We start from the raw sequence: 22,888 nt of genomic DNA, 5'->3' as shown, positions 1-22,888 counted from the left end.
GTGGAAGCTTTCCATCCCATCTCTTACTCAGAAGGCCTGTCTCAGGGCTGTATTTGTAATATTTTGTCTCCCCCTCTTCATACACTGTAGGGATTTTGACTTTTGCAATAAGAGGCAGTGAGAGCTTTATTCTTCCTATAAGGGGGGGAAGGAAAAGCTGAACCAATGAAGCTCAGGAAAAGTGGTTGTTTCCTTCCTGCAACATGTGGTAAGAAATATCTGTGTTAACTGGCATTGAATTATAATCACAAGATGTTCTTTGCAATGCTTAATTTATTAGCAAATTAATGACTGGCCTGGATCAGCCTGCCCTTTCCATAATTATGAAGTATAATAATTGGAGAAGCAGTATTCCAAATAATACACTTTATGGGGGCCCAAGATTTATAGGAAGACAGTATGAGCAGCTCTATTAATGGGAAAGTAAATTCTGCAGACTGGAGTTGGCATCAGCTTTGTCTGAATCTTCGTTAGCCAGGAACATGCCACTGCTGAGCAAGTTAAGAGCTATTTTAATTGTCCAAACAGATGTACTCTCTAATATACTTCTTGATCTCACAGAGCAAGTTGTTCCTAAGAAACCAAGGACCATCATTTTACCTTCCTTGGGTTTTCCAGTAAAGTGAGGTTTTTTGGGGGCAGGCAGGTGTGGGGTTTTTTATTTTTGAAGGCACTGTACACTTATAACACACTGAGGGGGAGCTCATAACGTGGGGGTTTTTTTCCTTAATCATCATACAGTGGATTTAGAAAAAGGATAAGAAAGCCAAATGGCATAGTTTTGATGTTATCAGGACACTTCAGGTTAGAAAACAGCAAACCCTAGGCTATTTCTGACTAGATTGCCTCATAGCAGTGGGTACCACTCAGCATTGTTTGGCTTCTGTCTGATTAAATGCAAATGGATGGCTAAGAATCTTGTTTCATACTTGTTGCAACTGCGAGTAAGCAACTGATTATTAATTCTGATTAGTCATTACTGATGCTTCATAAATGTACTGCTGCACAAAGAACAGGAGGAAATGTGTGGCCTTCACTTAGATCATGGTCTTCACATTTTCGATCGCGTGCTGCGAAGAAGTGGCTTCAAATACCTCTCATAGGCTGGGCTCATCTGTTCAGAAAGAGAATGTGGAAGGGAATTAATGGTAATTAAGAAGAAGGAAAAGGCTATAATTTTTTTCTTAAGAATGACCTCTGAAATACAGAAAGCTAGACTGTTAAAAAAAAAAAAAAACCTGAACAGCCAGCTACTTCAGCTATGCAAGATCTCTTTCCCTATGGTATGTGCTGTCCTTCATAACCAGTACACAATACTCATCCCAAATGGAACAGCATACTATTTAACTTCAAAAAATATGCTTGAACTTGAATGTTTGCTGAAGGCAAATTTTGTGTTCAGCTGTAGAATTTCAAAGGGTTGCTGATTACCACAGTAAAAATCTCACTTAAGGCAAAATGGGTTTTCAAACAGAGCAACAGCTATTTGCATCGTGCAGAATTTTACATCACTCCACAATATGGATGAATTAAGAAGTGAAAGTAAAGTGCTAAAGACCATGAAGGATGAAATTGCCTTGTTTAACATTTATACTCTTTCTGGTTAAACATATTATTAAAAAAAAAATATGTAAGTATTGCACTAGTAAAAGTGCCAGTGAATGGAAAATACCCTGCAATTAGTGGCTCTTGCAGCCATCTAGTGTTGTTCCATAATTTGTAAACTATCTAAATAGACTTTTGTTTTAGCTTATTTTGTGCAATGCTACCTCAGCGATACAAGTTTAGAAACCAAAACCACATTGGTGGCACATGACAATGCAGCTCCTAGGTACAAGCTCCAGTACTCTGGGGGCTGTAATTCATCATTAGGTTAAATGTCTGAGCTAAGACTATAGGTGGCATAACTGGAGTATCACAGGTCGTTCAGAGTGAGATACTAACGATTGAAGGCTCTTATTCCACTTACTTCTATTTGTATTGCTTTTACTAAAAGAAAATTTCTGCTCTGGCTAACGCAGAAGTTGCCTGGCTGTAGTCCAGCATCCATACCTGCTTGTTGGTCGGTGACTTCTGAGCCCACTCGTAAAGCCGTTGGTAAACCTGTCCGTCGTAACTGCCGAGCGCAGAATTCAAGCTCTTATCTGTGAAGTCAAAAGCGTCCACTAGTGGAACAGCATCCTTCCTAAGGAGCAGATGAATGACATTCATATTACTGAAGCAGGTATTGCTTTGTAAGGGAGGAAGATAAGTCAGAGGTAAACCTGAAAGTCAGTTGTCCAGGTTCCTCGGCCTAAAAAGCTTGTGCCGGTTTTTCCCCTTGCCTGCACTGTGGGGAAAATCCTGCTTGTTTCAATTCCTCAGAGGCATGTTCTACTAATGCCCTGAGCTGTCTGTACTGTTGAACTGGGTATTTGCAGGGTCTTGTAATCACCTGGGGTCCGTCCCTAATTCCCCAATTTAGGACTCAATCTCACGTCAGAGGTTTCCTCAGCAGACTCTGCCAGTTCTTGCTTTTGTTTTTTGTCGTTTTTGTTTTGTTTTGTTTTTCTTATGCTGTATGTGTTTGTCTTACAAAATGGAATAAAGTTACTACTAGATTGATGTGAAGTGCTTTGATCTTCAACCTTCATCTGCTCTTAAGTATTTCTGTTGCCTCATCATGCGGTGCCAAGGTCTTCTACCCTCTTTGTGTCTGTAAGAACAAAGCAACCCTGAGCCGCACCAAGGGCCCGTTTAGCCCAGGGGCCAATCTGACAGCAGTCAGCAACAGATAGTGAGAGCATAAGGACATCTGTGTAGTGACAGCGTCTTCTAAGCAGGAGATGGTTTCTTTGTCCTCGTCCTCCCATCGTCCTGGGTGTAGGAAGTCACGCTGGCTGTACCCCACACCTGAGGTACAGGGATGCAAAGAGGTTTGCTCGAACGTTGGCATTTGCATCTACCAGTTCCTTTTGGGGAAGGGCTGTTTGGGGCTTTGGGAAGGGCTGGGTTTTTGCTACAGACCGGGAAGTGTTTGTATCCTTTCTACTAATTGTAAATAACTGACTCTAATTACCCAGGTAAATATCCACTCCGTTCTTGAATCCTGTTAACAAGGCATGGACTAACACAGAGAAGTTGCGATGAATTCCAGAGACACCAATGTGTTAGGCTTTTGAAAATGTTATGTTAAGCTGCTTGCTTAACTTGAATTCTGCAATCGGTTCTGCAAATGCTTGCTGTTTGGCTCAGTCCTGTTCAGCTCGTGGTTATGGCGTATTCTTGTTTCTCTCCAGGTGGCTTAAGTAGAATTTTATATACAGTAGCAACTCACTTCTCTGCACCGTAAGTTGATCTGTTCTTAACAAACAGCACTGAGTAGCGAAAGACGAACCCTTTGTCAAAAAGCCTTTGTGAGTGTTGTGGTAAGTTAAAACCTTAGCATATCTCAGAATTCACGTAGTTAGTAATAAATGGTGTCGAGCAGATGCATCTGAACTAGCAGTAGGCAGGATTGTTTGGGTACCGCTTGCAACTCAGCCATGGCAACAGAGTAGGCTGTATTAGCCACGGCTTAAGCAGATTTTGCAGCGTCTGATCGGTTGCTGTGGCTGCTTCCTGCCAGTGCTGCTCTGACTACATATTTTCCTGCTCTTGCTCTACTGCAAATGGTAGAAAGCATTCAGGACTTCTTGATTTATAATTTAGGATTTCATGTTACAGAACTTTAAATTAGAGATTACAGAGGAGCTGGACACTTAGGTCTGTTTTCTGTGAAAACGAGCTCTGCGTAGATGTTTCAATCAATTTCTTGTGCTGCCAGGCAATGAAAATAAAAACCGAATGAGGTGAATTGACTTTGGAGAGGTTGCCATAGGTACAGCAGCACCATTTTGTATCTATTAAAGGGACAAACTGAATAGCTGTGTGTCTCCTCTCATGCTAGAGTAGCTCACCGAATGACAGCCAGGAGGTCAAGGTATGATGCTGTGACCATGTCCATTTGAGCTCCAGATATGTATCCGTCATGCAAGAAGACTCCTGCATTCGAGAAGATCCCGTGTAATGCAAAGAGGTCACAAAGATGTTTCATAATCTTCTGGATGCCAGCCTTGGTGTCGAGTTTTTCCACAGTTTCTGCAAAGTTTTTCACTGTGGTGTAGTGGCAGTGAGCCTGGAAAACAAATGCAATCAACAGTGAATGCACCTCAAAAGACTTTTAGTAGGCCAAGTGACTCAAACGTTCTTGCAAAGAATATAAAACCTTTTCATTTCGCTGGCACTTTGCCAGTCTGTATTCTTTGTTTGCTGGTTGACCAGGCCTTTTGCATTCGCGTCTTACAGCGACAGCAGAGGAGAGAATTGGGGGTGTAAACGGTCAACACTGTGGTATTTGTAAACTCTAGAAAACCGCTTCAGAAATCATGGTAGTACTTACTCTAAATATTTCTGATGAATACCCCAAAGAGTTTGTGTGATGGAAACACATTGGGATGTGCTTGTGTTGACCCCTAGCAAGTGAATCTTGGTTATACATCAACAGGAGAAGACTCTTTTGTTGAAGACCTTGGGCTCATGGTACCTCGGGCTCAGCGTCTATAGGGCTTCAGCTCTGAGAACATCTGTTGTCACAGAAGAACAACCAACTTGCCTCTCACTTTTGTGGTTTTAAGTAAACTGATAATTTCTGGGTCAGACACCAGTAGAGAGTCTAACTGCCAAGTTACAGAAATATTAGCTGAGGACCAGAGCAAATGAAGCAGGCTGACTCTACCTGTTTGGGAGGGTGACTCTCTTTATGCTGACGTTACTGCAGGTGGTGGGTGGTGTTGGTATCTGTGTGGGTTCACTCCCCCACTGTACAGCTCTCCTCCCAGCTGTGGGTGTCAGCACGGCACGCCTGCACCGCAGCTCTTCCTGCCGGCACGGTCAAGCAGCGTGGAGGCCAGCGTGGACTGCAGAACCTGCCTGAGAAGCTGGGTGTCCACTCAAGCAATTAAACCTGTGTGGAGTCTGCAGCAAAGCCGTACCCAGTGTCTGAGCCACTCAGCTGAGAGCTGGCAGGCGTCAGTTCATACAGCTGCCGTGCCAGTCGTGTGGGTGAGTCTCCAGGGAAGGTGTGGAATAAGAAGTAAATACAGAAGTGCCCCAAGAAGGCAGCAGGCTATCAAGGTTTTAAAGTTATGGGGGAAACTCGAGGGGTTTGGGTGACTCTTCCTCTCCCTGAAGTATCTAAGGAACTTTGGGGGCCCACATCCCATTTTCTGAAGAGTCTAGCAGCACAATCGCCGCTGACAATACCACGGCCAGCCCTCTGCGTACGTTAGGCTCTTCAGAAATAGTTTATTTCTGACTAGTCCTGTGTCTAGCTTCTCCTCGCTTCTGAGAGAGAGCTGGATTCCAGCTCCTCCTCTGACACGTGGTGTCCCCTGCTCTTCAGTCCAGAGACCTCGGCCACCCATTTGAGTGGGTGCAGGAGGGAACAGCTTTTCAAGGTTTGTGTGCGGGAAGCACTGGTCAGAGCATTTTCTAGAGGTCGTCTCAAATAAGAACATTTTGCTTCAGTTTCATTCCACTAAAAAGATATTTACATTTAAACAATTATTGGGAAAAGTAATTTTAAAAGGTCACTTTGTTTATAGGAGGTCTCCTTTGTTTTTGAGGCAATTACACAGTTTTTCTGCTCTTTTTCAAGCTTACGGCATTGAATACTTGCTGCTTCCGCTGAGTCTGTGTAATTGAAAATGGGGGGTGACGCACGGCAGGCAGGTGACCACAAAAAATGCTGCTGCTGAGATCAAGTCTTTGCTCCCTTACTCAGTGAGTTCTTGTTTTGAAGGATTATAACCGTGCTTACCGGTATGAGCGGATCAACGCTTCCCATGGTTTTGAAAGGATCGCGGCTGTTGCTGAGAAAGAGTTTGACTCATCGAGGACTTCATCTAGTTGACTGACTACAAGGGCGCTGTTCCCTACTATGAAATCACCAAGATGGTATCACCACAGTTAGGTATGTGCAGGGTTCCTTTTTCCCTGTTAGGGGCTTCTTGCTAAGCCCATTTCAGTTTGGGTTGGTTCTGGCTGAACGGTAGATTACGACAAGATGTTTTTCATTAAAAATTGAATGAAGTTAAAATAAGCCATGGGTCTGTTTCACAATCTTCCTTTCCTCAGCTTAGGAAGGAAGGAAGACCTTCATAATTGTAGAGGAATTGCACTTAATTGCATATTAAAAAAAAGAATTTTGTTTTTTGGAGATACTGAAGTATCAGTGGTTTTGGTTTTCATTTAAATTTAGGGCTTTTCTCCCCTCTTGCTTTCTTTTCTGCTTAGTTCTGTACTAACTAACCCCTGTTTTGGGAAACAAATGCTGCTGTCCTGATCCTGCTTCAGCTGAAGGCATGCTGGTTGCCTCTCTAATCCATGTGAACTGGGAGTTGGCTTTGAATCTCTTAGTAATTTGACTTTGATTTGATTTTTCTTTCAGTAGTAATTACCATTGCACTTATCACTGCTCTGCATTGTTTTCCCTGCAGTTATCTTTCCTTGTGAGAGCGGTAGATGTAAGAAATACCGGGCATGTTTCACCCTTGCTGCGACTCCACCACCTTTCAGTAGGGTGGCTTTGGGGAAGCTCTCCTCTGGGAGCCAGAAAAGCTGGATTCTTATAAAAAGATGAGCATTAGCTGGTGGGTGATGGTGGGTTCTTGTTACAGGATATGGGAGGTCTGATTCTGCTAGTAGTGGCAGCATAACTGTGAATGTATTTTTTTTCCCCCCTCCCTTTCATTTCTACTCCCTCTAGTCTTTTTCTACCTGGCCTATTCACACGGCAAATTATTCAGATCAGGAATTGCTTCTTACTATGACTTTTCCACCGTGCAGACCACAGCGGTGCCCTGGTCTTTGTGGCATCCCTTAAACGCTAACAGAAAACAATAAACAGTGCTGAGACTTTAAGCTAATTGTGCCGTTTCTGTTGCATATTGTATCATAAAGACAAACATCAAATAAGCAGCTAAATTTTGCTAACCTTCGCAGCCTGCACCAGCTGCACTGTGCACTGGTTCCACGCGTCATGCTTTTTGACTCCAGACTGAATCAAGTCCTGTAGTTTAGCTGCTGTGCTGCTTATGAGTCTGGAAAATTGAAAAAGCATATTGTATATGAATATAGCAGCCCACATGCACTCCTTTCATACTCAAACTCGTGTGTGTTCATATGGCAAAATGGCATTTCTGACGTTTGAAGTTATCTACACTCAGTATGAGCGAGCTTAGATTATGCAAAATGTAAGTACAAATTGGGAGAGGCACCCAGACCACCCCGGTACTGAAGGATTTCTGCCTTCTCAGCTTCCAGGGTAGTTTACCAGGGGGTCTGCTGAGTTTTTCTTGGGTTGTATGTGTGTAAGGAGAGTTTGCAAAACAAAACAAAGTGGTGATAATACTGGACTGATGTTACATTATGTTTCTACTTTTCTACACAGGGATCCAGATCCTGCTCTCGTTGACACCGAAGCTTTCGGAAGAATGGCTCTGGTTTTGCACTGATTTGAATGACAGTAGGGTTGTCTCTCTGTTTACCTGGTTTTCAGAGATGACGCCTATATGGCCCATAACCGTGCACATAATACTAATGAGACCACTCATGATACCATTTTTATTTGTGTTGAGTAGTTGAATGTGTAGTTGAAAGGCTACAGACAGAATGAGAAGCCCTGTGTTTGCTGTGGTGTTAATTGAAAACGACCAGCAGTTTCACAGGTATGTGAAATTTTAACTTTCTGGATAGAATTGCACAGAGTCCAGTTGCCTAAAGGTTTTGCTGGGTGGCAACTCAGTGATGTGGTCTGGGATTTACTTAAATAGTGCCATCAGCTCGGTATAGAATCAACTCTATGCAATAGAGCTGTTAGGTAGCACGTGGCTTAAAAACTTCTGATGTTCTGAATGTGAAAGCTTCGTATTGAACATTTGACATGGCTGTTAATCCTGTGTGAGTCTTCCTTTTCTTTTTCAGGAGCAGCTGGTGTCAATTCTTGTGTAACCTATGTTATTTTACCTCCCTTTAAAGCAAGGAAGAAGCTGAGCTCCTAACACATTTCTGATGTCAAAGAGAGAAACCCTGTCTTCCGTCCTCTGTACTGACCTGGCTGCCGTGTGTTGATAGGCCTCAGTGTAAATATCTGGTCTGAGAAAATCCAACTTGTTCTTGGCTGGACACTTCCCGGGTTTCACTGCAGCCAGATAAGTGACAGATGGCGGAACAGGCTGGCCAGCGCTGGCTGCCGTGAAGCACTTAGTCAGGAACCTGGGAAGAGGGTAACAGTCAGAGCAGGGTATGGTTGTGATCGCCGTGCGGCAAATGGTCATGCAAAAAGTAAAGTGGGCTCAGGTGAGGAGCAGCAAGGTGTGACCCATCCCACCAGTGGTCCAGAATGGACTGGAATAAGTAATGACCTTTTGTTTTGTATGTTATTCGCAATAACCTGATCTGTGATGGGTCTCAGGGGTAGCCTGTCTACCGTATTTAATGCTACAGCAATCTGTACTGATGAATTTTTAGGAAGAAACTTGCTGTGTCTATTAGCAGTCTCAGCAGCATGGTGATTAGATACATTATCAACTTTGCAGCCTGAGTCTTAATGCTCTGGGAGTCTTAATGGTGGTTTGGTCTCACCCTCTGTGATCCCCAACGCACAGTCACATTATGTTAACAAACATGGGAGCCTTTCTTGGAGCTAAACGTGTGTCCAAGGAGCATTCCCCGCTCCCTTATTTTTTTGGCACCTCTGCTATGACCTAACCTGACCAGGTCTGGAAGTCAAAGGTTACAGCATTTCTCTTGACCTTGCTATTGATCTTGCAAGAAGAAGCAGTAATGAGTGCAGAAGTGTCTGCGTGCAAGCACAGAGCTACGCGGTAGCACCTCTGTCCCTGGAAGCGTACTGGTTTTCTCCTTCTAGTAAAAGCACACGTTATTAAAAGTTCAAGCAGCTGTGGTTTCCCTCTGTATTTCATCTACTCTGGATAATCATCAGTCTGCGTGTTCGGAGGAAAGTGGTGTTCTTGGAGCATGACTCATCTGCTTTCAGTATTCAACAACTTTGCCTTCTCTGAATCAGCCTCACTTTACCAATATTGCTTTACATCAGTTGCTTAAAAAAATAAACCGCAAAACTTGTATAGCGATGCTTTTGCTGCACTACTAGACAAAGAGGAAAAGGAGGTTATGCAGAACAGCACCTGCATACATCCTCAAACCAAAAATAGAGGAGATAATCCCATTCCCACACGCCTCCATGCCTGATAGACAGAAGACATGAATAGTTTATGTCCTGAGTTCTGTTTTTAGAAGGTGCTGTGAGAAAGGAGTAGCTGGTTTTACTGGTTTTGGAGAAGAAGTGGTAGAGGTTGAATAAATGAGGGGGCAGGCTTTTAGATGAACAAATTTGAATTGTTACCTGGCAGTTTGCAGGAGCAAAATGGTGTTTTCCCCTTCATAAATACAAGAGGCAAGTATTTTAGTATACAAGGAAGGCAGTCCACTCAGCGAGGAGTAACCATGTCCCCCGCATGCCCGGAGGCAGATCTCCACTGCTGAAGTGGCGTACTGAGTAACCATGGCTTTAAAGCCCGAAGAAAATGCATGGAGCTGTTTTAAAAAAAAAATAAATAAAAGGCAGAGGGTTAATGGTGAAAGTGTTCTAAAGCAATCCTCAGAGTAAGTTTCCTTTTTTAATTTTGTGCAATTTCTGGGCATGAAATCCCTGTCAGATCGTCCTTCGCTTGCTGGTGTAGCACCCAGCTCCCTGAACCTGGCCTTCGGTTTCTGCCTGGGATGCTGCACACCCTCGTGCTGGGCACGCTGTGGTCAGTTTATGCATTTTTGGGTTTCTCCCAACCAGCAGTGACTTTGGCAGCCCTTGTTCAGACCGTGTTTTCACTTCAGGCTTCCAGTTGCAAAATCTTACGTTCTATCTAAAAAGTCACATTTTTTGGTTTTGGCTCAGAAGTGGATATTTGCATGTACATTTGTAGATGGAGTTGTGAAATAACGCTTTGCGCCACCAGCTACTTGGAACAAGGTTTTTATCAAACGGACATGCTTTTCAAGGACTTTTCACTCTGCAATAGTTCCCAAAGCCAAAAATTTGGGGCGGTAAAGCGAATGCTGTTGCTGACTGGTTGTGGACCTGGGACAAGCTGTTTGATCTCTTAGTGCTTCCTCTTTCTCCAGTTGTCTGGTGGTGAGAGGAATGCTTGTCCAGTTTGCTAAAATACTTTGATATTCAGAGATGAGAAGTGCAGCCTAAGTGCAAACCAGCTGTACGAGCGAATCCTGCTGTAGCTCACCTCCGGCAGCGTGTCGAAGTTCCTCCTCTGGATCTCTCTGTACCCCTTGTCAAATAGATCCTGCAGGTAGTCGTTGATGAAATGAAAGGCATAGGCTGCTGCCAACTGGGGCAGCAATTTCTCTTGCTGAGTCTGGTAGTCAAGGATTTTTGCTTCTTGGTCCCTGTTGGAAGACAGCTGATGAAGTAGGGAAAGCGCGGACACGGGCGCAGCTACTGTTAGTTTACCTATTGCATAATGAAAAATGGCATTTTGCATTACTAAGAAGCGGTATGTGAACAGGACTGGGCTGATCTCGTAGCAGCAAATCTGCCCAGCTTGCTAAGCTGTTAGAGAAACAAGCCTGACTAGGAAAAAAGTGATTTTTCTGCTGTGTTGGTGATCCAGCCCAAGAGAGTAGAAAAGGCTGCAATGTGTGATCGGACGGTCTGGAGGGGGAACAGGGACCGCGGGCGAGGATGAGGATGAAGGCTTCAAGGACAGCAAGTTGTTAGGTGTTATAGGGGAGGCGGTGGCACTGCACCCTGAAAAACTTTTGCTTTTCAAACTGGATCTCGTGGGCCTGGGTGTAGATAGGTTTCTCTGAAAATATTTGAGCCTAAATTATTTTAGGCTTTCTGATCTTTTTTTGGCTGTTCTTTACCACTTTTGCTGTCGTTAGTACACTTAGGACTTTAAATGATGGAGTTGGTTATGACAATAGTTCAGCATGCTGTGCTCTTGTGTTTGGTTTGTGTCTGAACCAAACCACTTTCTCATTAGGATCTTCTTGCTTTTGAAAGGAGATTTAAGTGGAAATTTTTGAAATCCATTCAAATGAAAATATGTATTTAAAAATTACAGGGATTCTTACCAGACTAGTAAAATTCAGTGTTGTAAAGTGTGGATATTGGAACTGTGGATGTTGGAAGGTATTTTAATGTCGCACCCACGAGTAGGATGCTATGGAATAAGAATTCAGCAACTTGTCCGCTTTGTCTGGATTCTGCTGAGTTACGGAATTACATGGGAAGGCCAGTTATAAGAAAAATAAGTTGCCTGTGTGAACCACTGAGCTATCCAAACTATGAAACTTATCTTAGAAAGAACTGTAAACATTCTCTTGTACTTTGACTGAAGCTCGTTAATGTAAATAGCATGGAAGCATGTTTGTAATGCCCTATCTGGGCCAGGAAATAAGCCAGTGATGTGCTGAAAGATAAGATGAAAAGTAGAAATACAGACTGGTGTGGGGGAACACGGTGTATGGTCCCCTTCCCACCTCTGCGGACTTGTGTGGCATTACCCAGGCTTTAACTTGGACTGCCGGCGAACCACAGAGTATCGGATAGCAATGGTGCAAGCTTTCATTAGAGGTATTATAACTTCGTCTGAAATGAGGGAAATGCGCACTGTAGTCATTGTGAAATAATTAATCTTCTGTGACCCCCGTCTCACATAGGTGCCATCTGGTTGAACCTAGAGTAGAGGGAGGATGTTAGATGCCACCTTCTTCAATACTTCACTAGTAGGATGGTTGTGTAATCTCTATGCATAGAATAAAATGGACATCAAAGTCCTTCACTGAATGCAAAACTAAATATTTTTATGGATGATGGATGAAACATATCCATTTGAAGAGACAAACTCCTACTGCTTCTGGCTCAGATAGGTAGGTTCTGCCTGACCCATGATCCCCAACCTCTGAAGGTGGAACTCCTGACACCGAGTTTCATTTAGGATTCAGGTAACTTCTGCCCTTGATAAAACCACAGAGAATTGCAGACACCTCAAAGGAAGATTTTTGTCCTAAATTTAGACAGGTCCCTGTTGTCTCTCTGGCTGTGCAATGAGAGTCTGACGGGCGAGTCTGTGATGTGGGTCTGTACATACCTCGCAAAACTTGTTCAGCATGTTCTCCCTGGGGACGCGCATGTTCTGCAGCATGAGGTAGCCATTGTCAACGTGCTCAAAATTCATTTTGGGACCGATGTCTCCTGCAGTTACGCCTGCAGCGGGAGAAAACATGGCCAGCTTACTTCCACTTGAAATTTTTTCTCCCCATTTTGTGTCAGGCTGGGGATCTCAAAGGAAGGGCACGTTCAGCTCTGCTTCTTCCCCAGCATGGGTGATCTCGCCTAAGGGTTGAAACAGGCATTCGAATGCCTGTGGTAGTTTGTTCCCATGATCCATCTGTCACCCGTCTTGGCTGGGCTCAGAACTGAGATGTTAATGCAGAGGTGGTCAGAGGAGCCCTGGTTAAGAAGACAGCTTTGTCTGGATATGCCTGAGGATACATTAAATCTTCCCTTAGATAAAACGGTTGGGGTTAATGATAACTATGCCTTGGGTATCTGTCTTGGTTTGGTTTTGGCAATTACAACTCTCTCTCCTTGGGCCCAAAGATTCAGGAAACATTTAAGGGCAAAACAGGCAGAGCACCTGCACAAGCGCTGCGATGTCTGGGGTCGTTTACCTGGGCAGAGTGAGTGGTCCTGAAGGCTGCGTATCTGCACGATGAAGGGATGCACGCCGTAGCACTTCCCGTGGATGTGCAGCTGAGCAAAGACCACCGTGTGGGTTGCTGACCTTCCCACTGCGAGATGAAAAACAGCCCCATTCCCTTAAGACAAGGTACAGCACAAGCGCTTCCGCAGTTAACAGCAGTCAGTGCTAATTGTGTGTGAGGTCTCGCTAACACGTGGGTCAGGGTAGGGGTGATCCACAGATGCTGGAAGCTGGAGATTGCCTAAATCTGCGTTCTGAGCCTGCTCTTGGCTCTTGGAAGTTGCATCATCCTTCTGCCTCTGTCGCTGCCCGTGAGGTGAACAGTTTGCAGCAGCGGATGAGAAAAAATAAGTAGTTAAAGTTCCTGCAGTGCTGAGAGAGTGGGAAGTGCTGCGGCTGTTAGAGTAACTCCAGCTATTTTCTGTGAAATACTTTCCTGAAGGGAGCCATGAATTTCACACTTGAATCCTTTATGCTGAGACTGGCTGATGACTTGAATCCTTTATGCTGATGCTTTATGCTGATGACCTCCCTGCAGTTTTTGGTCGTCTGAGTATTATTTACAAAGGAGAGAAGACTGGTTCCTGCAGAGGCAGGAGTTTCCCTGAGCGAAGTTCTCTAGCCCTGCCACCCAAGGGCTTTTGACAGATGATGGTGGCTCCCTTCTGGCCTCTGAAATTGTACAAAACCCTTTGGTGTCTTACTTGCCTCTCGATGTGTACATCTCTTAGTGAAGTCATCTGCTAGCACCTGGGCCCTCAAACATGGAGCTTGGGCAGGGCAGACCAAGTAACTGAAGGAGGCAAATGAGGAAAACCAAAATATTGTGTGTGGTACTTACTGTCTCCAGGCCACCACTTCATGGCAGAGATCTTTGGTGTGTTCAGTATAAACTCCTGCGTAGTGATATCAAAGACTGCTGTTGTTTCCAAACCCTGAAGATAAGTTCCTTTAAAAAAAAAAAAAAAAATCTCCTGGTGTATCACAAGGGTGGAGAGAGTGGAGGATCCCTGGAGGCTGGTGTGGGTATTACCAGGGTTTTGTGGTTTACCCTCCTGACGAGAACCGTGGGACGATGCTCCCAGCGACCCCACACCATCTCCTGCAAAGATCTCTTGAGCCACGTGGTGCTCAGGCAAGCTGCCTGGGTCATGGTGACAGCCATCAGCTTGGGCAAGCTGCCTGGCTGCCTCCACCGATGGTGACTGCCTGCTATCTAACCGTGAGCGTTCACCCTCGCTCTTGTTTTTTCCACATTGGAAAAACCAAAGAAACCAAAACTGGCACATCTCCAGCTTGCGGAGGAACGCCGAGGACATCAACCTCTAACATGAAGGTGGCATTTTACTCCCCAGCCACCCCTGCCCCAGAGAAGCAGACAGCTTGAACTCATATTCCCCCAAGAATCTGGGCCAGAGCTTCTCGTCTTACGGAAACGCTGCGTTTTCTTTGCAGCCTTACCGTGCCCCAGTTCAGTCTGGGCGTAGCTTCCAATGAGCTGGTACTGGCTGGCCAGAGGAATCCATTTGGCGATCTGTTCATCGGAGCCCAGCACTGAAATGCTTCTCATGAAGACACGGTGAAGGAGAAATGCGACATCTCCTGACAGTGCCCTGCGGAGAAGGCACAAAGGGATATTTTTACACGGGATGTGATGCTCCAGGGATGTGATGAATGAGGCAGTGACGCTGCGGTGGTCACCAGACAGTCCCACCTGCTGCCTCTTGATTTCTGCATTGTCATACCTTACCCAGTGTCCAGCAGCAACACAGTATTGCAGGAAAAGTGCTCTTCCAAGCTGCTTTTGTTCCTTCTTTCATAACATAGTTTGCTTAAGTGTTGCTAGCTCATTATTTCACTTGCTCTCAGAGGAATTATCTGTTCTGAGTAGCAGATGCTGAGCTCCTAAAAACACAGCCCAGCTCCAAAGCTCCTGTGGCTCTGATAGCTTGTGAGCCCTTTGTATCTTTATTTTACTTCATAGGATTTTTTTCCTGATTATTTAAGTCACATTTTAAGGCTGAGCTAAAAAAAACCCCACCACCCTACCCTAAAACCCCCAAACCCTGGCAGTTCACTGTGGGGCACATTAGACTGAATTACATATGGAGGCATCTGAGACCTGGATTTCCTGAACCTTCCCATTCCCATTCTGGGGAAATACTCGGTACGTTGGGTTTGTTGCTGTACTGTTCCCTGGGTGTTTGCTGTCAGTGAACAATACTGGGGTTCATGGAGAACTGGCCTGACTTGAGAAGTTTTTTTCTTGTGGAAAAATTCAAATACATCCTTGTAGCACCTGGTTTATTGTCTGGTCAGGTACTTCACCATCGCCAGCTGATAGGGCTGCGTACGTCCTAAAAAGCACTATTCCAGAAGCTGTGGATGGGAACTTGAGTCCCGTAATTTCCATGGTGCAAATCAGAAACTCATTTGTTTTAAGTTTGTGTGTGTGTGTGTGCGAGAAATCCCAAGAAAATATGAGGAATATAGTCCCTCTTCCTGGGATTCCTCAGAATAGGGTTGAATCACCTCACAGATATAAGCACATGGCCTCTCATACCTAAAAATAAGTAGCTGCGCTGTTCTCAGTAGCTTTGTATGGCTGTTAGCACTTTGCTTTACTGCAGTGCTCTAGTGAGCATCTCATTCCAGATAAATACCTTTTATTTTTAACAAATGACTGCGCCCTTTCTTTTATACTGGCCCTGAGAGAGAATCAGTCATGCTGCAAAAGTGTGGGGGGGGGAAATATGAACAGAGACGTTAAAGGGAAATTGCTTTCGTTAACAGAAAAAGACTTCGTGAACCCTTGGCAGCCCGTCCGGAAATAATGTTACTTTAACTGCGATTTAAAAAAGCTGGCTTTTAAATGTGTGCAGGTGATTCACTGTGTCTGGCACCAGGAGGCACCAGGACTTTGTCAGTAGGAGCTTGGTGCTCACCTGGGGTTTCATCAGAAAAGAGGAAAAGAGCTGTCCTGCCAGGCAGGCTGGGCTCTCAATCCAGCAAAAGGTGGATTAAAGCGCAGGGCTGGCCCCGCCGAAGCCCTTGGCGTCAGGGGGCCTGGTAAGGGCAGACCTAGGTGGGAGAGGCGGCTGAGTTCTGTCAGGTTTTTAAAACCTGCTGGGATTTTTTTTTTTTTTTTTCTTCTGACGGAGGAGCAGAGCGCTGCTTTTTGTTGGGAATATAATGATGAGGTCTAAGAGGTTGTGATGGAAGATTTCCCCCTTTATCAGTCCCACTCGCTGCAGGCGGTGAAGAGCTTAGTGTAAAAAATTATAATCTTTCATATGATGAAATACTGGGAGGTGACTTTGAGCGTCAGCGGTGATTTGTAAGGTGCAGGCTTACGAATCCCTACGAATCCCTTTTGAATGATGCTTTTGAACCTGCACCTTCTTACTGGTCACGTAACCCCACCAAACTAACAGTGTGCCCCGGGCAACAGCCAACTGGTACTTTTATTTAGCAGAGGGAGAAAGAAGGAGGGGCAAGCAATTAAAATTAAAATCTGGAGCTTAACCCCATGCAAAGCGTTCAGAAAATTTTTTTGAGGAAAGGACTGTGAAAAATATTTTATTCCATTTACCTACAAACTAGGTTGGGTTTTTTTTCTTTTTTTTTAATACAATACGGGCTTTCTAGATAGAGAAAATGCCATTTTTAATTTATCTGGAAGTCAGTAACATAACTGAAGCAGCACCACTTCCAATTGTGGTTGTATATTTAAAAATGTCTGAGGGGTGGTATGAGAGCTGTAGCACAAGTAAGGAGCTCGCTGAAGTGGAAATACCACGTTGGGGATGTGAACTGCTGTGATCTATCACGCTGTAGCCATGTGCTGCTCTTTGAGAAGTTCCCTGCTGTGTATCATCATTTTCCCTTTTCCCGAGCATGCTGCTAAAGTAAAAACCTGTAGCACGTTTGTATCAAAACCTTATCTGTCAACTGTTGGCCTCTCCCAGCCTTTGCTAAAGCCGATTCTTGTTGGCATACAAAACTTTTAGCAAAAAATTAGTGGTACGTTAAAAAAAAAAAAAAATCACCTGTAAATGTACTTAAATTCAGGTCCGTTCTCAGTCCATCCCATCTCGTGCATCTTTTTCTGGAGATGAACTGCCTTTCTGACTGCTGCTTCGTACCTCTCATTCTGGCTCTGGAAATACTGATTTTCTCTGCTAAATACAGGGTCACGTTCGATAGCTTCAACTGCAAAGCAACACAGAAGAGTTGGGGAGGTGCAGGCAGTGCCTCGAGCCCTGCTTGGGAGGAGTGGGCAGGAGCGGGGTCGTGGATACCGATGCTGTGGCTTTTTAGGGTGCCCGCAGGCAGGGTTTATTTTGCCAGTGCTGGCTCTGATGGCTGTCACGCCTAACTCTGAAAAGCGGTGGGGTTGGGGAAGGAGAAGGGGAGGGGAGGGGAAGCGAGTGGGCCTGAGAGAGGGCTCTGCCGAGCGGCAAGAGTGACCCTGCGGGGTAAGGCACCGTCCCTGGCCAGGGCGTCGGAGGTGACGTTGTGCCTCGGACAGAAAATGCCACGGATCCCTCTGTCTCCAATTGCTGTTCCCGTGCTGTGACGGCAGCAAGAGCCGTGGTTAGCTGGGTTTTGCCCGGAGGGTGGTAATGGCCGGAGCTGCCGGGCGTCCCACTCGGCACCAGCGCTTCGGCTCGGGACTTTACCAGCCCTTCGCAGCATTGCAAAGCGACTCCTGGGTTTGCTCTTTCTGTGTCAGCCTGAACGCTCTTGCTGCTCCCTTTTTGCTTTGAAACCTTTGAGTCCGTTCATGTTTAAAGTTTTACTGAACTCCAGTTGCACCGTGAAGCGGGCAATCCCAGTGGCCTGTGCTGTTTTCATTTGATAAGGGTATCATATGGGGGTAGTTACAGAGACAAAAGAGCTCGCTTGTTTTTTTGCCCCCACGCTGTTCCTTCTGAGCACACAGCCATTTTTCGGCACACCCATCACGAGTGAGGGCGGCTCAGCCTGGCTGAGCCAACCCACACAAGGAATTCCCCACCTGGATGAGCCTGATGTGCCGAGGGAGTCGCCGGCTGCAGTTCACGCATGGCGTGCATCGCCGCGCAGCAGTGCTAGCCCCCGCGCGCATCCCCCTCGCACAGAGATGCCCGCCCGTGTGACCCTCGGTCCTTGTATTCCAGTTTAACCAGTCTTGCCAGAGATACTGGAGATGGGAGCAGGGAAGGGGAAAAGCTTCGGCTAGCGGGAGTGGCTGCGGAGAATTGGTGTTGATTTACACTAGCAGGGACTCCGACTCCACGCTCCCACTTTTTTAAGAGGTGGGCTATTGGCAAATACCTGGGAGCACGAAACCCACCGTGCAAAGGGGGAGCAGAAACAGCGGGGATGTGGGCGCGCTCTGTGCCAGCCCGCAGCCAGGGCCCTCGCGAGGCTCACTCACCCACCGCCCTCCGTATCTGAGTGTGCTCCGCGCCGCCGTCCAGCTGGGCTGTGAGCTTTTCCACGCTGAAGGAGGCCGTTTGCCTCTCGCTGGCGAGGTCGGGATTCATGCTGCCGAGGACCGAGCCCTGCGAGTACTTGCCGGTCTCCCGCAGAGCCATCCCGGAGGCTGAGCTGCTCTGGGAAGGGACGGGGCTCGTTAGGCGCTGGCACCCCTTCAGTGGGTGGTTGATGAAGGTGTTGGGCGCAGCGAGGAGTGGTTTCAGTAGGCTGGCCAGGATGTTGTACTTGCACAGGCAGCCTGCGGCATGGCTCCCTGCGCTGCGGGCACAGCTATTGCGGGGCACTGTGCTCGGCAAAATAGGTGTAGGAACGTACTTTGTACATAAATAGGGACACTTCCATCTTAGTTTTAAAAAAACCAAAACAAACAAACAGATTGCATGAATATTTAGGCACCGTCTTGTCCTTATTGCAATGATATGGACAATGAAAATTTAGGGCACTTCTAAGAGCTCAAAAGGCAGGTTTTATGAATTTTTTTTTTTTAAACATAAAATCTTTTTCTTTTACCAGTATGTCCCCAATATTTTATGAGAAGTTACTGCTGGAATATCCCACAACTCTGTGTTCATGGGCCCTGGCCCATTCCCCCCGACACTGGGCGCTGCGGCGGCTGCCTAGCCCACAGCCGCCTGCTAAGAGGCTCCCGGACCTGCGCTCACAGGCGCTGGCAGCTCTGCCCACGCTGCCTTCAGCCTGCTTCCCGCGGGGCTCGGCTCTACATTAGCTCCTAACCTTGTAATTCCCGTGTTAGAAGGATTTGTCACAGGATACTTAAAGAAAAAAAAAAAAAAAAGAAAAAAAAAGCAAGCGTGGTGTGTGGAAAATAAAGCAGATTTGTCCCTTGAAGAGGCTGCCTGCCTTCCTGAACTATTTTTAATACTATAAGAAATTAAAACTCTGGAAACTCTTGCAAATATGTTCCTAATGCCTGCTTTTCTGATATTCCGACCTTTAATCCAAGGTGTCTTATTGTCCCGGGAGGGAGAAAAGCCTCAAAGCATCGTGCTGAATACACAAGATTGGAGTAACCCAGACCTGCCCTTGAGCCGTACCAGGAAGCGCTGGGCTCGGCGCTGGAGCACCGGGACGGCTCAGCCGCCAGCTCCCTCTTCCGTGAGGCTGCGTAAGACAAAAATCCGCGTGTCTGTCTGCCATGTGCAAATGCAAAACCCCACGTACCTTGTCCCACACGTCCCTCGGGGAGCCGTCTGGCTGCTGCCTACCTGCCTGGGCTGTGCTCCCCGTGTCCCCGCTGCAGGGACCTTGTCCCTGGGGCCAGCGGAGCTTGACCAGGCCGGAGGGTGTTTCTGCGTGTGCGCGGAGGCATGCCGGAGCTGACCTCTGCCGGCAGCGGCCTGTGTGCCTGCTAGGCATAAAATCCCACAGCTCCCAGCGCTGACAGGGCTGGAGCCTCTGCATTTAAAAAAAAAATGCTTTTTTTCTGATCTCACTTCAGGCTATTTGTGTGTTGGAGGCTGCACTTCCAGCTCTGTCGCCCTGCCCCGTCCCAGTATTTTTTTTTTTTTTTTTTTTTGTAGCCTGCTCAGGATGGAGGAGAGCACCCCTTGGGCTCACCGCCGCTTCCCCATGGATTTGACTTGCTCTCGGTTTTCCCAGCTCAGTTATGGCACTGCCCTCAGCCCTTCCCGCAGTTTGGGGTGCAAGCGAGGAGACGGGGGCTGTGCCTCACAGGCTGGGTTGTGCCAGGGAGCGGAGGGAGGTTGCCCGGGGGTGCGTGCTGCCTTCATCTCCGGCGATCCTGAATCTGTCCCTGCTGCAGTCTGTCCTGGCGTCCAGTGGGCAGGAGCTGGCGACTCACACTGCCCTGGCTACATCAGCATGAGCCTGACGGGAGAGGAGTCCCTCCTGCCCACCGTTCATCGATGAGTCTGTGCTGCTGCTCGTCTCTCACTGGAAACTGCTTTGTCAGGGAAGGAGGTGAACCAGGTGGGATCCGCCGTACCGTAGAGTTGCTTTAACGTGGGGAGTTAAACAAAGGATGGGAAATCAGATGTAGTTTTGCATAACTATAATTTTAAGCTTGAGCCTGAGTGAGCCAAGCCCAGCAGCCATGAGGAGCAACCATAAATCAGAACAGCTGACTGCAATGCAATGAGCGTGCTCACGGGCAGTGGACGGTGCATTAGGGATGAGTCTGGTAGATTAAAGACGCTGTGAGGCTCTGTCACCCTGCCAGAGCAATAGGGTGTGCTTGGACGTGTTGCTTGGTGTCCCGGTCCGTACCGCACAGCATCACATCCTATGGTGACTCGGATGCCAGCGCTTGGGAGGCAGTAGCATCTTTTTGAAGTTATCCGTGGGCTTTCTCTATTTGCTCTGCTGTTTTGTTCTGCTGGAGTCAGAGGCGCTCGACCTTGTGCTTCTTGAGTGCTCTTTGCAATTCAGCTGGCAGGTCTGGGTCTCCCGAAGGAAGGGCGAGGGATGACGGGTTGGAAGAAGCCTGTCCCTGAACCTGTTTGCAACCTGATGTTCAGGCAGGCTTATATTTGGGCAGGCTCGGGTGCTGCCTGGGTAGGTCATTGCCAGTCTGCGTTAGTGATGTCTGAGCTGGAGTGCCACCGGAGGTGCACGCCCGGCAGAGTTCTCATACGCCCAGGCTCCATGTGCCCACGGCGTGACCAGAGATCTCATGGGCTGTGGTGGAACCAACAAAATCCACAGGAGCACCTGGTTATGGTGTGTTGGAACACACCGCAATTATGTTGCTGATAATTTTGCATTTTTCCCCATTTCCATAAACCTGGATATCCCCAGTATCATGTCCGACTCACAGGTTTCGGATGATGCTTTTATCAACACAAAACCGGTCAGTCTGTGGCAGTTTTAGATAATTTTGGGAAATCACAGAGTCATAGAATCATTAAGGTTGGAAAAGACCTCTAGGATATCTAGTCCAACTGTCAACCCAACACCTCCATGCCTACTAAACCATGTCCTGAAGTGCAACACCTACACGTTGTTTGAACTCCTCCAGGGATGGTGACTCCACCACCGCTCTGGGCAGCCTGTTCCAATGCTTGACAACCCTTTCAGTAAAGAAATTTTTCCTAATATCCAATCTAAACCTCTCCTGACACAACTTGAGGCCATTTCCTCTTGTCCTATCACTTGTTACTTGGGAGCAGAGACTGACCCCCATCTCTACAGCCTCCTTTCAGGCAGTTCTAGAGAGCGATAAGGTCTCCCCTCAGCCTCCTTTTCTCCAGGCTAAACCACCCCAGTTCCCTCAGCCGCTCCCCATCAGCCTTGTGCTCCAGACCCTTCCCCAGCTTCGCTGCCCTTCTCTGGACACGCTCCAGCCCCTCAATGTCCCTCTTGTAGTGAGGGGCCCGAAACTGAACACAGCATTCGAGGTGCGGCCTCACCAGTGCCGAGTACAGGGGCACGATCACTGCCCTAGTCCTGCTGGCCACACTATTCCTGATACAAGCCAGGATGCCATTGGCTTTCTTGGCCACCTGGGCACACTGCTGGCTCATATTCAGCAGCTATTGACCAACACTCCCAGGTCCTTTTCCACCAGGCAGCTTTCCAGCCCCTCTTCCCCAAGCCTGTAGCGTTGCATGGGGTTGTTGTGGCCCAAGTGCAGGACCTGGCACTGAGCCTTGTTGAACCCCATACAATTGGCCTTGGCCCATCGATCCAGCCTGTCCAGGTCCCTCTGCAGAGCCTTCCTACCCTCCAGCAGATCAACACTCCCACACAACTTGGTGTCCTCTGCAAACTGACTGAGGGTGCACTCGATCCCTTCGTCCAGATCATTGATAAAGGTATTAAACAGGACTGGCCCCAACACAGAGCCCTGGGGAACACCGCTGGTGACCGGCCGCCAACTGGATTTAACTCCGTTCACCACAACTCTCTGGGCTCGGCCATCCAGCCAGATTTTTACCCAGCAAAGAGTACACCCGTCCAAGCCATGAGCTGCCGGCTTCTCCAGGAGAATGCTGTGGGTAACAGCGTCAAAGGCTTTACTAAAGTCCAGGTAGACAACACCCACAGCCTACCCCTCATCCACTAGGCGGGTCACCTTGTCGTAGAAGGAGATCAGGTTGGTCAAGCAGGACCTGCCTTTCCTGAGCCCATGCTGGCTGGGCCTGATCCCCTGGTTGGCCTACACATGCCTGTTGAGCGCACTCAAGATGAGCCGCTCCATAATTTTCCCCGGTACCGAGGTCAGGCTGACAGGCCTGTAGTTCCCCGGATCCTCCTTCCAGCCCTTCTTGTAGATGGGCGTCACACTGGCAAGCCTCCAGTCGTCTGGGACCTCCCCTGTTAACCAGGACTGCTGGTAAATGATGGAGAGTGGCTTGGCAAGCTCCTCTGCCAGCTCCCTCCGTACTCTCGGGAGTACTGATCTGAATATAGAGAAATACCTAGGATAGGCAGAGGAGAGTTCCCGAGAAGGGGTGTTCAGCCAGGGCCTGTCTGAGGATACCGCTAGCTTGAGGAAGAAAACCAGAATTTGCCATTTCTGAGGCAGTAACGAGAAGTAAATTAGGCAGTAAAATATAAGGGTTCCCTGACAGGAAATTCCACTGCAGCAAACTATC

At 47.1% G+C, this 22,888-nt stretch overlaps 1 protein-coding gene across 2 annotated transcripts; it reads right to left on the bottom strand.

Annotated features, from left to right (window-relative positions):
* Window positions 1–353: 353 nt before the first annotated feature.
* ACOX2 (acyl-CoA oxidase 2) lies at window positions 354–19,703 on the bottom strand. Of its 2 annotated transcripts, none has more exons than XM_075514353.1 (15): window positions 19,494–19,703; window positions 18,250–18,427; window positions 16,877–17,039; window positions 14,289–14,440; window positions 13,669–13,776; window positions 12,796–12,915; window positions 12,213–12,328; window positions 11,626–11,798; window positions 10,341–10,503; window positions 9,449–9,639; window positions 8,134–8,295; window positions 7,016–7,121; window positions 3,939–4,156; window positions 2,053–2,185; window positions 354–1,114 (listed from the first exon to the last, which is right to left on the bottom strand). In XM_075514353.1, exons 1-15 carry the CDS (start codon window positions 19,686–19,688, stop codon window positions 1,052–1,054), a joined length of 2,241 nt encoding a protein of 746 aa, XP_075370468.1. In that variant the 5' UTR covers window positions 19,689–19,703; the 3' UTR covers window positions 354–1,051. The 2 variants fall into 2 exon arrangements, with proteins under 2 accessions (XP_075370468.1, XP_075370469.1); XM_075514354.1 differs by having other exon boundaries at window positions 18,250–18,422; window positions 19,494–19,681.
* Window positions 19,704–22,888: the final 3,185 nt, after the last annotated feature.

Source organism: Mycteria americana, chromosome 11 (genome assembly GCF_035582795.1).
Source record: "Mycteria americana isolate JAX WOST 10 ecotype Jacksonville Zoo and Gardens chromosome 11, USCA_MyAme_1.0, whole genome shotgun sequence".
Classification (NCBI taxonomy): domain Eukaryota; kingdom Metazoa; phylum Chordata; class Aves; order Ciconiiformes; family Ciconiidae; genus Mycteria; species Mycteria americana.
Note: the sequence above shows the minus strand (reverse complement) of the source record. Positions and strands in the feature narration are given on the sequence as shown.